Genomic DNA, 14,822 nt, shown 5'->3' on the forward strand with positions numbered 1-14,822 from the left:
GCAGACACCGTCCACAGTACTCAGCGCCTTTACGATCACCCCTCCCTGCCCCCCGCAGCACAGCAAAGCTCAGGAGAGAGCGGTATTGGTTTGTGCCTCTGGTGACACCCTAGCTGTATACCAGGCCCGTTCCCAAGGTTCCGCAAAGAATAAGTCTGCCTGAACTTGGCTTCCACACTGTGCCTCCCCCCAGCGGTGGAAAGCACAGGCTTCTGTGAGAGGCGCATGGGGGTGCCAGCCTGTGGGTGGGCATGAGGTCACATGGGCAGAGCTGAGCACCCGGACGGTGCCTGTAGCCCCAGTCCTCTGGCAGGAGCCTCCCACCCCGGCACTCAGGACCCAGTCTGCAGGACAGACAGAGGAAGGGGCAGCAGTAGATCAGGCCTCCGATGCCCAGAAAGAGCCTCCCCCAGGACTGGGAATGGAGGGGGCAGTGCTGGCAGACATGTTGGCAGCTCTGGGCTGCCTGGGAGGTCCCAGCCAGCAGGGGCCCCAGGGGGGGGCACCCAGCACAGACGGCTGAGCCCAGCGATTCTGCCCCCAGCTGGACTCCACCTTCACCCCAACCCCATCCCTTCCCACTGCCCACCAGCCAGCTCTGTGGCCCAGTGGCCTAGGCCCAAAGAGCCCCGCAACGTGGACTGGTGTCTTGGGCACAGCCAGCCTGCAGCTAGAGCCCCACCTTTGGGCTCTGCTTGGCGACCTTGGGTCTCCTGCACACAGCCGGACGCAGCAGAGCCTGCCACTTGCAGGCAAGCCAGCCCAGGATCTCCTGGACTCGGTGGGGCAGTTGTGGGGAGAAGTCGGCTCAGAGGATGCCCAGGGGTGGGGGCTAGAAACTTTCTAGAGAAGAAGACCGTCCCGTTTGCTCACTCCCAGGGAGCAGAAAGAATCGGCTTCCCGCGAAAAACTGGTCCAGGGCAAGGGATCCCAGGGCTGTGGCCTCCCCACCCGGCCCCGCGCGGCGCCCACGTGCCCGGCCACCTCCCCGGCCGCGGCGCCGGGCGGGGAACCGGGCAACCGGGCACCCGGGACCCGGAGGCGCTCCCCACCCTCCCTCGCGGGCCCCACGGGGACCGGCCGCCGCGTACTCACCCTCGCGGGTGGCGCGGGGCGAGGCAGGACAGTTCCGCGCGCAGCTCCGATCCGCTAGGCGCACGGGCTGGAGGCGCGGCACTGGCGCGGCGGCTCCGCTCGGCCCGGTGCCTGTCCCGGGCGCGGGGCCGGCCTGCGAGCGGGTAAGTCCGCCTGCTGGGAGGCGGGGGCCCAGGCCCAGGCGGGGGGCGGGGAAGGGGCCGAACACGCTTGCGCACACGGCCGGGCAGCCGACTGGGGGAGCCGGCGGGCAGGAGGAGGAAGGGCGGGGTGGAGGAGGAGGAAGGACTCGGGAGATCCTGCTTGCGGGCGGGGCCGATGCCGGCGGCTCGCGATGGTCCGGGAGCCGCGGAGGCCGGCGGAGAGGGCGGGCGGCCGGGCCAGGAGCGAGGGGCGCGGAGGGGTCGACCGACCGGGCAGGCGCGGAGGGGCGGGAGAGGAGGCTGGTAAGGTGAGGGTAGAGTTCTGGCGGGCGCAGCCTGTGAGTGGCACCAGGATGGATATGCCCAACGCAGCCTCTGCACACCCTCCTGGAAACAATGAGACCCAACAAAGGGTTCTCCGCTCTCCCACGCGATGAACCGTGTCCTTCCCTCGCTCGGGAAAGCGAGGCACAGAAGAGGGAGGGCCACCTCCACTCCCCATGCACAGTGGCCAGGTGCCCTGGACGGAGACCTAGACCCTCCCTCTGCCCTAGTCTCCACCTGCCACCCCCAAACCCCTCCTTCTGCAGCCTCTTTGCACACCCTATCTTTGGCCTTGAGAAAGCTTCAGTTGCTGTTCCTTACTGAAGGCGCCAAGCAGCCTGTCTCCAGGGGAAACCCCGTCAGGCCTTACCTTGGTTCCTGGGGGCCACCCACCCCAATCAAACCTGGGAACTACTCAGGCCGAAGAATAGTCCAGAAGTCACCCGCAGGACAATCCCCATCCCCCGAGACACTCTTTCATAGGTGCACAGCATTTACGGAGCGCTTAGTGTGAACAGCCTGATGCTGGGGGCTCCAGGGCTCCAAGGAAAAACGTAAGACACACCTCCCTCGCCCCCCACCCCACAGGAAGCTTACTAGAAAGAAGGCTCACAGTGGACTCCCACTCAAAAATAAGTTAGGACATAAAAGCTTTTGCACAGCAAAGGAAACCATAAACAAGACAAAAAGACAACCCTCAGAATGGGAGAAAATATTTGCAAATGAAGCAACTGACAAAGGATTAATCTCCAAAATTTACAAGCAGCTCATGCAGCTCAGTATCAAAAAAACAAACAACCCAATCCAAAAATGGGCAGAAGACCTAAATAGACATTTCTCCAAAGAAGATATACAGATTGCCAACAGACACATGACAGAATGCTCAACATCATTAATCATTAGAGAAATGCAAATCAAAACTACAATGAGATATCATCTCACACCGGTCAGAATGGCCATCCTCAAAAGAACTACAAACAATAAATGCTGGAGAGGGTGTGGAGAAAAGGGAACCCTCTTGCACTGTTGGCGGGAATGTAAATTGATACAGCCACTATGGAGAACAGTATGGATGTTCCTTAAAAAACTAAAAATAGAACTACCATACGACCCAGCAATCCCACTACTGGGCATATACCCTGAGAAAACCATAATTCAAAAAGAGTCATGGACCAAAATGTTCATTGCAGCTCTATTTACAACAGCCAGGACATGGAAGCAACTGAAGTGTCCATCAACAGATGAATGGATAAAGAAGATGTGGCACATATATACAATGGAATATTACTCAGCCATAAAAAGGAACGAAACTGAGTTATTGGTAGTGAGGTGGATGGACCTAGAGACTGTCATACAGAGTGAAGTAAGTCAGAAAGAGAAAAACAAATACCGTATGCTAACACATATATATGGAATCTAAGGAAAAAAAAAATGGTCATAAAGAACCTAGCAGCAAGACGGGAATAAAGATGCAGACCTACTAGAGAATGGACTTGAGGATACGGGGAGGGGGAAGGGTAAGCTGGGACAAAGTGAGAGAGTGGCATGGACATATATACACTACCAAACGTCAAATAGATAGCTAGTGGGAAGCAGCCGCATAGCACAGGGAGATCAGCTCGGTGCTTTGTGACCACCTAGAGGGGTGGGATAGGGAGGGAGGGAGGGAGGGAGATACAAGAGGGAAGAGGTATGGGGACATATGTATATGTGTAACTGATTCACTTTGTTATAAAGCAGAAACTAACACACCATTGTAAAGCAATTATACTCCGATAAAGTTGTTAAAAAATAAGTTAGGACAGGATGTGACCAAGTGTAGGGTGTGTGTAACTGACAAAGAGGGTTCCCGGAAATGCCCGCTCAACACTCGCTTCAGCCGATACTGGACAGTTTATCTGCTAAGAACGTATAACAGAGGAAGCTCTACCCTGCGTAAGCAAAGTGGAGAAGGCAGGGTGAAGATAGAGGGCTTCAAGTGCTTCCACAGGTGACTCTCCATCCTAAATCCCACCTTGCGTGGGCAGAGGTTTTTCCTACGTTTCCCCAGTGTCTATATTATGCTTGAATAGTGCCTTTGGCTTTGTCAATCAAGCATTCATCCAACAAATGTTTTTGTGTCAGCTCCAGGTTTTTGTATCAGCTCCAGGTCAATGTATTGTGTATCAGCTCCAGGTCTGGCACAGTGACTAAAGTCTCTGCCTGGGTCAAGGTTAGAGGAAGACAGAATAGCCTTCTTGGTGCGTGGGTGGGAAAACTGGCCCAGAGAGAGTAAGCAATCACCCACAAGCGACTAGGTGAGTCTGGCAGAGCTGAACTGAGAATCAGCCCAGCTTCTAAACTTTGCAAACCCTTTAATGAACTAGATCTAAACACAGTTGGCAGTTCTTGTTATGAGCCATGTAAACTTCACTCTGTGGGAAAACAGAACTGAAAGGCCAACTTTTGCTCCTGGAGACCTGATTTCTAACTCTGCCTCGGTCAATAAATAGCTTTAATTTTCTTACTAGAAAAAAATGGAAATAACTGTGCTTATTCAAAGGAATGTAAGTTCAAATGGATACACATTTGCTCTGGCAGTATAAGGTGCTGTATAAGTATGCGCTTTTATTATGCACACGGAACCAGTAAGCTGTATTCGGATCTCCTCCCTTCCCCCTTCCCCAGCTTATCCCAGACCTGGTTACTGGGTGCCCAGAAGCTAACTGAGATCCTGACTTCTCCCCTTAGGCCACAGTGTGCTTACTCAGAATCTTTTCCCTCCAGTTTCTTAATGGCACAGCCAGATGCTTAGCTGGCTGCCTAGAACCCGTATCATCTGTGGGGCAGGAGGAAAGCGATTCTGGTACTTTTCACCTGGAGCCCCTCCCAGCTCCACCGCCCCGCCTGCCCATCTACAAGGCACTGGGATTTGCTTAGCAAGAGGCAGTGTGGTGGGACAAGCGGGGCTTCGGCTCCTGAAACTGTTCCTGTCTGAGACCAGCTGTGCCAAAGGCGCGTCAAGACACCCTGAGGGTCAGTGGTCTGGGTCCTGGTCCCCTTCCAAGCCATGCTGCCTCCATTCCCACCTCCTCAGCCGCCCCCCTTTACCTCTCTGGTTCTGTCTCTGCTGTGGAGGAGGTGGCGGACACCACTCTGCTGGGACGACCAGGGCGCCTCTCTCTCTCTCTCTCTCTAGGGAGTAGAGGGAGGAGACAGAGGAGCAACGGGCGTGGGAGGGGCAGGTGCATCTGGAGCTGGGAGGCCCTGGACTTGTGGCTCCTCCCGGGCAGGCAGGGGTGTGGGTAGGTGTGGAGCCCTTGACACGTGTGTCTCACAGGCTTTTGGCTCCTGTCCTTCACATGTGCCACGCTAGCATCCTGCCCACCAGGAGGAGGGAACAGCAAGATGCCGTTTGAGGAAGAAATAAACCCAATCCAGCATCTCAGACGCTTTTAAAAATAGCAACTCCGGGATGGTGTTTCAGCTCCTATTTTTATCAGGTTTATATGGCTGGACGCTGGAGCTGAGCTGTCGCCAGGGTTCTCAATAGCAGCGGACACATCACTATTGTAGTCTCAGAAACCTGCCGTAAGGCGAAGGCTGAAACGCATTCCAGGAACCTGTCGGCTGGACGGGATCCTTGAGAAGTCATTGCACACAGCCCTTGTCTCTTTTGGGGCCACGATCAATTAACCACAGAGAGTTTATGGCTTGCATTTTGCCTTCAAGTCTCTTGGTCACCATGACTTCAGTGCATAATCGAGGATTTCACTGCCTTCTAATCCGGAAGTCCTTTTTAATATCTAACCCCAACATATTGGCTGTGTCCTTTAGGCCCTTCTCGCGGTAGGAAAATGGCAGCTAACATTTATAGGTCTTACCATGTCCACAAAATCCTCTTATTTAATCCTCACAAAGCCCCTCGGGGTAGGCACTGCTATCACTCCTAGCTTACGAACAGTTATGTAACTTGCCCGACATCATATCTGGTTCTGGTGCAGGTTCTATGCCAGAATCACCAGACCACGCTGGCTCTCAAAAGGAGGTGGTACAGAACATTAAGAAATTTCCCCCTGGGCTTCCCTGGTGGCGCAGTGGTTAAGAATCCGCCTGCCAATGCAGGAGACACGGGTTCAAGCCCTGGTCCGGGAAGATCCCACATGCCGCGGAGCAACTAAGCCCGTGCACCACAACTACTGAGCCTGCGCTCTAGAGCCCACAAGCCACAACTACTGAGCCCACGCGCCGCATCTACTGAAGCCCGTGCGCTCTAGAGCCCGTGCTCTGCAACAAGAGAAGCCACCACAGTGAGAAGCCCGCGCACCGCAACGAAGAGTAGCCCCCGCTCACTGCAACTAGAGAAAGCCCACACACAGCAATGAAGACCCAGCACAGCCAAAACTAATAAATAAATAAATATAAAATTTAAAAAAAAAAACTTCATAAAAAAAAAAAAAAAAAGAAATTTCCCCTTAGCCTTGACTTTAATTTCTTCCTCCTGATCCTGAAGGAAAAACTGGTCAGGGTACTCTTGGACGTGTGTGCCCCATGCTAGAAGCCAAGTTCTAGGTCCCGGCCGTGCTGAGCCACTGTCTCCCTGACTGCTGGCCTTGGCTTGTGCTGGCCACTTGGCTCTCAAGCTTCAGCCCGGAAGTCTGGCTTCTCTCGGCATAAGCTGCCACAGTCCCCTCTGGGTCTTCTCAAAGTACTCACGTCCATGGAATTACTTTGTAATTATGTCTCTGTGTCTCACTACCTTGTAAGCTCCACGAGAGCTCTAGCTCCATATTCTTGTCTAAAAACAAAAAGTAGGGTAGATATTCAAAACCTTGTTGATTGAACGGAAACACTGTAGTCCGTGCTTATTTTTCAACAGTGGTTAAAACTTGGTAACTTCAAGTTTATAGAGACTTCAGAATCCAGTGTAATTTCAGTAAGAATATGGAGCAAACACAGGGCTGCCAACATTTATTTTGCTAAGTGAGGATTTTTAAAAAACAACTACTATTAATTATCACCATCTTCTTACAAAAGAAAGGACATTTTAGGGTTCAATATACGGGTCTGGAATAAAGATTTAGTCCTTTCTGGGAAGGCAGAGTTAGCAGACCCACGTCAGCCTATTCAGAAATAAAATAGATATATTAAACTATTTTGGAATAGAAGTATTACAAGAGAAACATTTTCAAATATTAATTTGTACGTAATTGTTGTTTTTTTAATTATTTATTTATTTATTTATTTATTTATTTTTGGCTGTGTTGGGTCTTCGTTTCTGTGTGAGGGCTTTGTCTAGTTGTGGCAAGTGGGGGCCACTCTTCATCGTGGTGCGCGGGCCTCTCACTATCACGGCCTCCCTTGTTGCGGAGCACAGGCTCCAGACGCGCAGGCTCAGTAATTGTGGCTCACGGGCCCAGCTGCTCTGCGGCAGGTGGGATCTTCCCAGACCAGGGCTCGAACCCGTGTCCCCTGCATTGGCAGGCAGATTCTCAACCACTGCGCCACCAGGGAAGCCCCCGTAACTGTTTCTTGAGTTGTTTCTCCATTTGGGGATCTGTATCCAACAGAATCAGGCACTGTGGAGCTAACTGTCCAACTCCTCCTGAAATGCTATTTTTCTCAGGGTCATGAAGGAACGCTGACAAATACAGAACACTCAGCAATTGGGCTCTCTGAGGAAACATTTGGGCAAACTGAGAGGAGCCGAGGAACAGCAGTCCTGTCTCCAGTTGCTCCCCTCCCTCCCCAACCACGCCGGGAAGAAAGTCGGCCAAGAACTGGGGCCTGGTGGCCGGTGGGGAGCCCTCCAGGACTCATCTGGGAAGGTGACATCTACCTCCAGGAGAGCAGGGACACAGGCGCGCCCACCGAGGGCACGCGGCTGAACACACAGGACAGACATCCACGCTGCCAGAGAGGGCTGGCACTGCCCGTCTTGCTCAGGACGCTGTCTCCGGGCCGGCGGGATGCTGGGGTCTGCTGAGGGAAGGCAGGAGGAAAGCCAAGGCAGAGGACGGGGTGGTTCTCACTCTGCATCCCTCGGGCTGAGGACCGTCTGTCCGCCCACTAGCCCGTAGGCTGGGAGCTTCTTTTCAGTCACCTCTGCATTCCCAGCGCTTAGGACACTGTCTGGCTCAAGAGTCCGTCAGCGAGTCAAAGCTCTGGACGCCACCACAACCATGTCACTCTGCCCTGTTGGCTTATGATCACCCAGCACATCACTCCGTAGTGGGTCCTCATCCCCATTCCCCTTGACAAAGAAACAGGCTCAGGACGCCTCGGGTTGACGCCAGGAAGAGACCATTTACCACTATCTAGGGCAGTGCTTGGCCTGTAGTATGTGTTTAATAAACATGCGAGAACAAATGAATGGAGCTCGGCTCTGACTCCAGTCTCCTGCCTCTCAGTCCAGGGGACGCAGAATAAGAGCCACTCCGTCGTCTGCCTCAGCTTTCCTCCTCCTTTCACTTTGCGGGACACACATCCTGTCTCCCCTGAGAGTGTGTCCTGAGGAAACAAGACCCAGTAACCCGCAGCCCCATGCTGACTAAGGAGCAAACGCCAGCCCCTCTCCAGCAGCGTGATACATCTGTCCCCTGGGCTGGAAAGAGGGCCTCATGTGTTTAACTGCATGCTGTCAACGTCTGCACCTGTGTCCCTGTTCTGCTGGAGCAGTGGTAGATGTCACCTTCCCAGACAAGCCCTGGATGGCTTCCTACAGGCCATAGCCTTGGACACTTTGAAGTCCCTTCCTGGCCTCGCGAGTCTATGGACAGGGACCTATGATGCTGGTCATACCTTGCACCCAAGGCCCTCAGGGCTTTCAGACTCCACTGCAACCATGTCACTTTGCCCTGTTGAGACACTGTTTGTATTTGGTCTCCTGGCTGCTCCCTGAGAGTTGTTTTATCTTCCTGCCCAGATAACAAACTCAAGGCCACGGACTCACTGACCAAGTAGCCGAGGCAAAGGCAGGCTTCTTGGGCTTGCATCATCTGATTCTTATTAAGGCCCTCCCACTTCCAGGAGCAGCCATGCTCCATCCTTGTCAACAAGAGTTTATCAACAGGATTGGCTCACACATGGGAAGTGTGACCTCAATGCTGGGGAGAGAAAGAGGAAGTACTGTCAAAAAGACTCTATAGATTACTTCCAGAAAGTTTTTGTACTTGGTTTTTTGGGGGAACTCCCAGACAGGTGGGTGGACCTAGAGAACCATTAGGAAGATACAGTAAGTGGGAAGAAGGCAGAGGGCCCTGTGGTGGCAGAACAGGAAGGAGTGAAAGCAGGGAGGCTCAGTTGGATTCCGGAAGTGAAGTCAGCCAGGACGGGTGCACGGGGGCCTAGAGAAAGCCCCAAGCCCTCCGGGCCAGCTGGGGCTGCCCCCCAGACCCTCACCCCCTTCTTAAGACCTTCCCCCTAGGTTCTGCCCACTCTGCTTCCCCAGCAGGCCACACCGTGTGTCCACACCGAATGAGACCGATAGTTTATTCTCATGCTGGGAAGAAGCCAGTACAAAATATATTTAAAAAAAAAAAAAAATTCACTTGGTGCTAAAAACCTGGCTGTCCACCCCCCCAATACACATCAGCGCTCTTCTCCAACTCAGCTTCTCTGGGCCTCCTGCAAGAGCACGAGGAGGGGGTCATCAGCTCTGAGGGCAAAGGTGAGGGTGCGGCGGCCGTAGTGCTCGGGGTCCTGCTCCAGGTTCTCGATCACCTCCGCCAGCAGGTGGGCCCGCTCCACGCCTGCACCAGGGGCCTCGAAGCCCAGGGCGGTGAAGTGCACGTGCAGGTGGTAGTAGGAGGGCAGGTAGTGCAGGTACACGCGAAGGCGGTCTCCCGCCACCTGGTAGCGCTGCAGGATGGCTTCCTGGCAAGAAAGGGGAGGGGCGGGGAGGGTCACCGTGCTACCCACACACCGGCGCCAGAACCCCCTCCTGCCCACGGCCCCGACCAGCCTCTCCGCCCGCTGTTGGCTTCGGATCCCTGTCTTCCATTCTTGGGAGTCAGCAAGTGCAGGTGACAGCAGCAAAGCGGAGGCTCTTTCTCCCAAGGATGGGGACGGTGGCCTCGATCAGGCTTCCCCGCTCCAACCTGGTAAAACACCTGCTTCCTCACAGTTGCCACTGGGCCTCTAGGAAGTCTCGGTGCTAAGGACAGGCCCAGGTTTCCAAGACTGTGGGGACTATCCTGCCCTGGATGATTTACCAGACTCATATCATCAAGTAGGTGGGAAGAGGCCTTGTTCTCCCTTTCAGCATAGAACAGAGTGGAGCTGGGCTGCGGCAGAGCTAAGGGCTTGGTGGCAGAGAAAGGATAGGGGAGGGGACGCGAGCAGGGCTGCCCTGGACAGACCAGGGAGTCATAATAGGACCATCAAGTTCTTGCAGGACTCCTGGTGGAAGAGGAAAGCATCACCTTCGGCCCTGGCTCCCTTTGCCTGCCCCAACCTTGCTCAGGGGTAGGGCTTTTTCTACCACACCCCCTTCAGGAGCCTCCAAGGCTCGGAATTAAGAGGAGACTTAATTTCCACTGTAGGCAAATCCCTGAGGCAGCAGGGGTGAAGAGAAAAAGACAGGGCCTCAGTGTGCTCAGAATACACCCTGGAATTGTTTTCTATTCTGCATTTGGCGCTCCCCCAGGGATCTCGGCAGCAGGGTGACACCAGGACCAGGGCACCCAAAGGGCTTCCTGGAGGGCTGGCCTGCCTGGGAGGTGCTGCCGGAACTGCCAGGGCAGGCGCAAGTGCTGGCCCAGCATCTCCCAGGGGCTCTGCATCCAGAGGCTGTTTCAGCAGAGAAACGAGTTACTGGGAAAAGAGAAAGGCAGCCAGGGGGATGGTGACGTAGGCAGGCGGGGCAGAAGGCAGTGGGCACAGGACAGGGAGGGGCCGCAGGTGAAGGGAGAGCGGCCCCAAGCACAGCCCCTCCTTCAGGTCTGCGGCAGAGCCTCAGAGCAGCTCTTGTTGAACCTGACCTGGGGGGGAGCGTCTCCCCCGCTGGGCACCCTGGTGACAGCAGGCCTGGCATGGAGGCCACATCTTCTAATGTCTCAGGCTGAGACCAAGCCCACAGAATAATGGAATCAGAAGGAAGAAGACCCCCTCCAGACACCGAGGCCCAGAGAGGCGAAGTGACCTGCCTGAGGTCATCCAGTGGGCTAAGGTCAAAGTGTCAGAACCAGGACCAGGACCCAAGACTTGAGACTCTCTTGACCCCCATCTCCCCTCGCCCCCAGGGCTCCTTTTAGCAACCCTGTAATTTCATTCGATTCAGCAAATCTCCCAGAGAGAAAGAATCTGGGAGAATGCCAGGTGCTAGAGGATTCAGTCTCTTCCCTCAGGGTAGATGAGGGGGCACAGACACACGTCAGGTCGTGCACCATCTACCCGAGAAACACGTCTGGCATGATGTGGCTGTCGTGAGCAGGGCGGGTGACCCTGGGGTGGGAGGGCATCTCAGACGTGGCCTGCAGGACAAAGGCAGGGAGCAAAAGCGGGACCCCAAGCTGAGGAAGCCCGTGTGGGGCGAGGCAAGGGGGCTAAGAGTAGAGCTCGAGGGCAGGGCAGGACCAGGAACGGGGGCCTCGTGAGGCCCCCTAAGAGCCTTCATGGGCCCCTGCACGGGCATTCAGAGAGGAGCCCTTTTCGCGAGACAGACTTCTGGGAGGGGTGAGGAGAGGGGTCCAGGAACGCAATGGAACTGCAGTGTAACTCCCCTGGGCTCCGGCACGGATTCGGCCCCGGCAGCTCACCTGCCCCTCCTGGAGGATGTTCCTGAGCAGTGGCAGGTGCTCTGGGGTGAGGTCCCGAAGCGACTTGATGTCCCGGCGATGGCAGATGGCAATCAGGTACAGGTCATCGAGCTGTGCAGAGACAGGCAGGGGTAAACCGGGCTCAGCAGGGGACAGGGCCGGGGAGGCTGCCAATCCCAGAATTCCACCCAGAAACCAGGAAGCATCCACACCCCAAGGCCTGCAGTGTCAGCCATAGCCAATCCCAGGGACCCCGTGGCAGGACCAATCCCCAGGCAACGTGGGCGTCCTCGTGGCCAGGGTGACTGGGACGGTCTAAGGGACAGAGCTTCTGTTTATTCTTCCTGCTAAAAAATACCATATGAGAGCATTTACATACTCACAGCTGATGGGGAATGAGGGGCGGGAAGGAGGTTCAAGAAAATGCCAAGAACAACTCTTATGGTCTAATCGCATGTACAGAAGTAACTGCTGTAAGACATAAGGTGGTAAGAGTGCAGGAGGAAGAAGGAAAGACTAGCTAGGGTGATCCACAGAGGCTTCCTAGAAGAGAAGGCAGGGCACCCGGGTCTTGAAGAAGAGGTAGGGTTTGGAGAAAGGGCATTGAGGTAGAGGAAAGCAAAGGCTCAGAGGCAAGAAAGTCTAGGGCATCTAAGCGGGAGAGTAAACAACTCCATGTGCCTGGAATCAGAGGCAGGTGAGGGAGTGAAGAGGCATGTGACGGGGGGGAAGGGAGCCTCAGGCCAGCGGGGCAGTGAGCTCCACCACTGCTTCACCCTCTTCTCCCTTCCCCTATCTCCCAGGGCTCACAGACGGCCCTTCCTGCCGTCCGTCCTGAACACTGCCTGGCTGAAGACCTGGAGTTCACAACAGTACTGAGACCCAAGGCCAACAAGGTCTTGAGCCAAGGAGCAAACGGACTCTTCCTCTTGCCCACAAAACCCTCCCACCCGTCTCTGCTTACCCAAACCCTGGCCTTGGCCAGTTTCACATCCTCGTGCGAGGCAAGCCCCAGACACCAGGGCTCCAAGGGCCAAGGCGTGGAGAGAATCCAGCAGCCCTCAGCCCTGCAGTCTGAGCTGCTAGATTCCTCAATGAGATAATTTGGGGACCATGAGTCACCCAACCAAATCCCCAAGGGCCCCAACTTAAAAACTTAGAATGCGATTTTCCATATGGTGCCGGACGTCCAACCGTGCCTCTGCATGCCAACAGTCTCTCCATGCCATACACATTCTTCTCCTCCAGGGCCCTAAGAATCCAGGCTTTCTGCCCCAGACCTGCTACAGATGAGCCCAGTGGGGACCTCCCAACAGATGGCTAAGCTGTGCCCACCCAGACCTCAGTTTTGCCTACAAGTCCCTTCTGGACTCTTCCTTCTCATGGCCTGTGTCCAGGACTCTCGCAGTAGCTAGGGGCCCAAGGAGAAGTAGGAAATAAAACTGCTTGAACTCGGAGTGCGTGCATGTCTGTGGGTGTCTTCAGCTGTTCCACGTGTCACTGTCACAGGACTTCCAAATAATAGTAGCATTTATTTTAGATGGTATCTGCTGATGAATCCCAAACATGACATTAAATCACACCTCTCTGCTCCACTGGCATGGAATGAAGCATGACGCCTGTGCTGGGTATCAGCTCACGGGATGGGCGAGGGAAGGAAAACAAACCCATTCTTTGGGATCAGACGTGACCCCGGATTTCCTGCAGGCAGCCAAAGGGCCCCGGCCCAGAGAAATGATCTGAAAAAAGCTAGACGGGGGGATGGCAAGGGTCTCAGACTGGCACCCAAGAAGGTGGCCCATCAGTCACTCTGGGGAGACAGGCGTCATCAATCTTTTTCGTAAGGCAGGACAGCAAACTCAAAGTAACGGCTTCCTCGCAAGGGGCAAGACGGAGAGCGGCTGGAGCTTCGGAGAGCCATCTCCCCACCTCAGGGGAGACGCAAAGGAGGATCCCCCTGTCTGAGGGCTTTAGACCCAAGGATCTAAATTCCGTGAACTGAAAGTGTGTCTCTATAAACACATACATATATGCTGACGTGCACAATATGTGAAGACTAACTCTGGAAGGAGAGACAAACACAGTCTCTCCTGGGAAGGGAAATGGAGGAATGTGAGGTGAGGGAACTGACTTTCACTGCCCATCTCTGTACTATTTGCATTGTTACCACGTACGTGTATTAACTAGACCGATTCCCCCCCCGCCCCGGCAACCCCAAATAAGGAAATAAAAAAGAATATACAGGGTCTCTCTTAAGAGAACTGAGGGAGGGATTCTATAACCTCCAGGGAGCCAGAATCTGTAGCAGACATTAGGCACTTGATAAATACTTGTGAGGCGGATGGACGGATGAAGGGATGGATGGACATCTTTAACCCTAGGCCATCAGCTGGGGGAAAAAAGACACACTTCTGGGAGAAGTGGCGGCAGGAGACTCCAGGGTGGCTAGAAGTCCCCTCAAAGCACATGCCAGACAGCCCTCTCCTCAGTCCTCTCCTGGTGGGTGAGGACGAAGGACAGAGGTCCAGGCCTGGCCTGTCTCCCTGCTGGACACACTGCCTAACTCTAGGGAGCGGCGGACCTCAGTGCTCTGTCACAAGTCGAGGATTTGAGACACTGACGTGGCACCCCAAAGAGACAAGTGCTAAAAGCTAAGCAAAGGTTAGGGACAATCGCACGTGTCCCACCATCAAGGAAAGTCTGATATGTAAGGGGGCCCCTTCACAGCCCAAGGGCGAGTCGCCCCAGCCAGGTGGCTGGGAGCCCAGTGCAGCTCCTGAAGCCTTTTCTCTCTTAAAGGGGACAGAGAGAGGGCAGTTCCACCGGCAGGCCCGGCGGGATGCCTGCCAGCACCAGGTCAGGAGGACGATGAATTTCCATTCTTGGCGCCGTGGGCGCCGGTGTGTTAGGGCTTCTTGGATGGAGATGCTTCGGTGGCCCCCGCATGGCCCTCAGACCCCCTCCCCGCCCCCCGCAGACCACAAGGTCTCCGACGTCTGCAGGGATGCCGTGAGTCACAAGTCCCTCCCACCACACACCCACCTGCCGCCACCCAGTCTGCGATCCACAACCTGCCGGTGCGGGGCTGCCCAAGGGACAGGCGGGTTTGCAGAACCGCACGGAGGCACGGCCCAGAGCCCCACCGGCGAGCCACGTTCAGGAACTCCCGCGAGCCTCCCCAGGAGGCAGCTGGCGCTCGCCGGCCTGTGCGCCTCGCCATCCAAATCCTGTCCCCTCACCCCGACCACTGGCTCTCGGCCCCCCTCTTCTGGCAACTGGAGTGGTGTGGCCAGTCGGAAAACCACCGAAGTGAACCAAGCCAACTGCAGGGGAGCCCAGGTGAGGATGCAGAGGCCAGGAGGGCGGGCGGCAGCCGAGAGAGCGAGACGGGAGGCGTCCATGCCGGGCGGGCGCCTCCAGAACAACGTCCCTGGGTGATGTCGCGACGGTGCCCAGGTGATGTCGCGACGGTGCCCGGGTGATCTCGCGACGGTGCCCGGGTGATGTCGCGACGGTGCCCGGG

The 14,822-nt window shown here is 55.4% G+C and overlaps 2 protein-coding genes across 4 annotated transcripts in view; both read right to left on the reverse strand.

Annotated features, from left to right (window-relative positions):
- Nucleotides 1-1,256, reverse strand: part of ST3GAL4 (ST3 beta-galactoside alpha-2,3-sialyltransferase 4) — a 32,459-nt gene extending 31,203 nt beyond the window's left edge. Inside the window, exon 1 of one of the 2 annotated variants that reach the window (XM_068554339.1) lies at nucleotides 1,096-1,256. The gene's annotated coding sequence lies outside the window, so the exon portion shown is untranslated. The remainder of the gene's footprint in view (nucleotides 1-1,095) is intronic. The other variant, XM_068554338.1, reaches the window with a different exon arrangement.
- A 7,751-nt stretch (nucleotides 1,257-9,007) lies between these two features.
- DCPS (decapping enzyme, scavenger) overlaps nucleotides 9,008-14,822 on the reverse strand; it is a 36,168-nt gene continuing 30,353 nt past the window's right edge. For both annotated transcript variants that reach the window (XM_068556456.1, XM_068556455.1), the window contains 2 exons: nucleotides 11,300-11,410; nucleotides 9,008-9,416 (listed from right to left, as the gene is read on the reverse strand). In XM_068556456.1, coding sequence (XP_068412557.1) covers nucleotides 9,150-9,416; nucleotides 11,300-11,410 — 378 coding nt within the window. In that variant the 3' untranslated portion in view covers nucleotides 9,008-9,149. The remainder of the gene's footprint in view (nucleotides 9,417-11,299; nucleotides 11,411-14,822) is intronic.

This window comes from Eschrichtius robustus, chromosome 11 (assembly GCF_028021215.1).
Source record: "Eschrichtius robustus isolate mEscRob2 chromosome 11, mEscRob2.pri, whole genome shotgun sequence".
Classification (NCBI taxonomy): Eukaryota; Metazoa; Chordata; class Mammalia; order Artiodactyla; family Eschrichtiidae; genus Eschrichtius; species Eschrichtius robustus.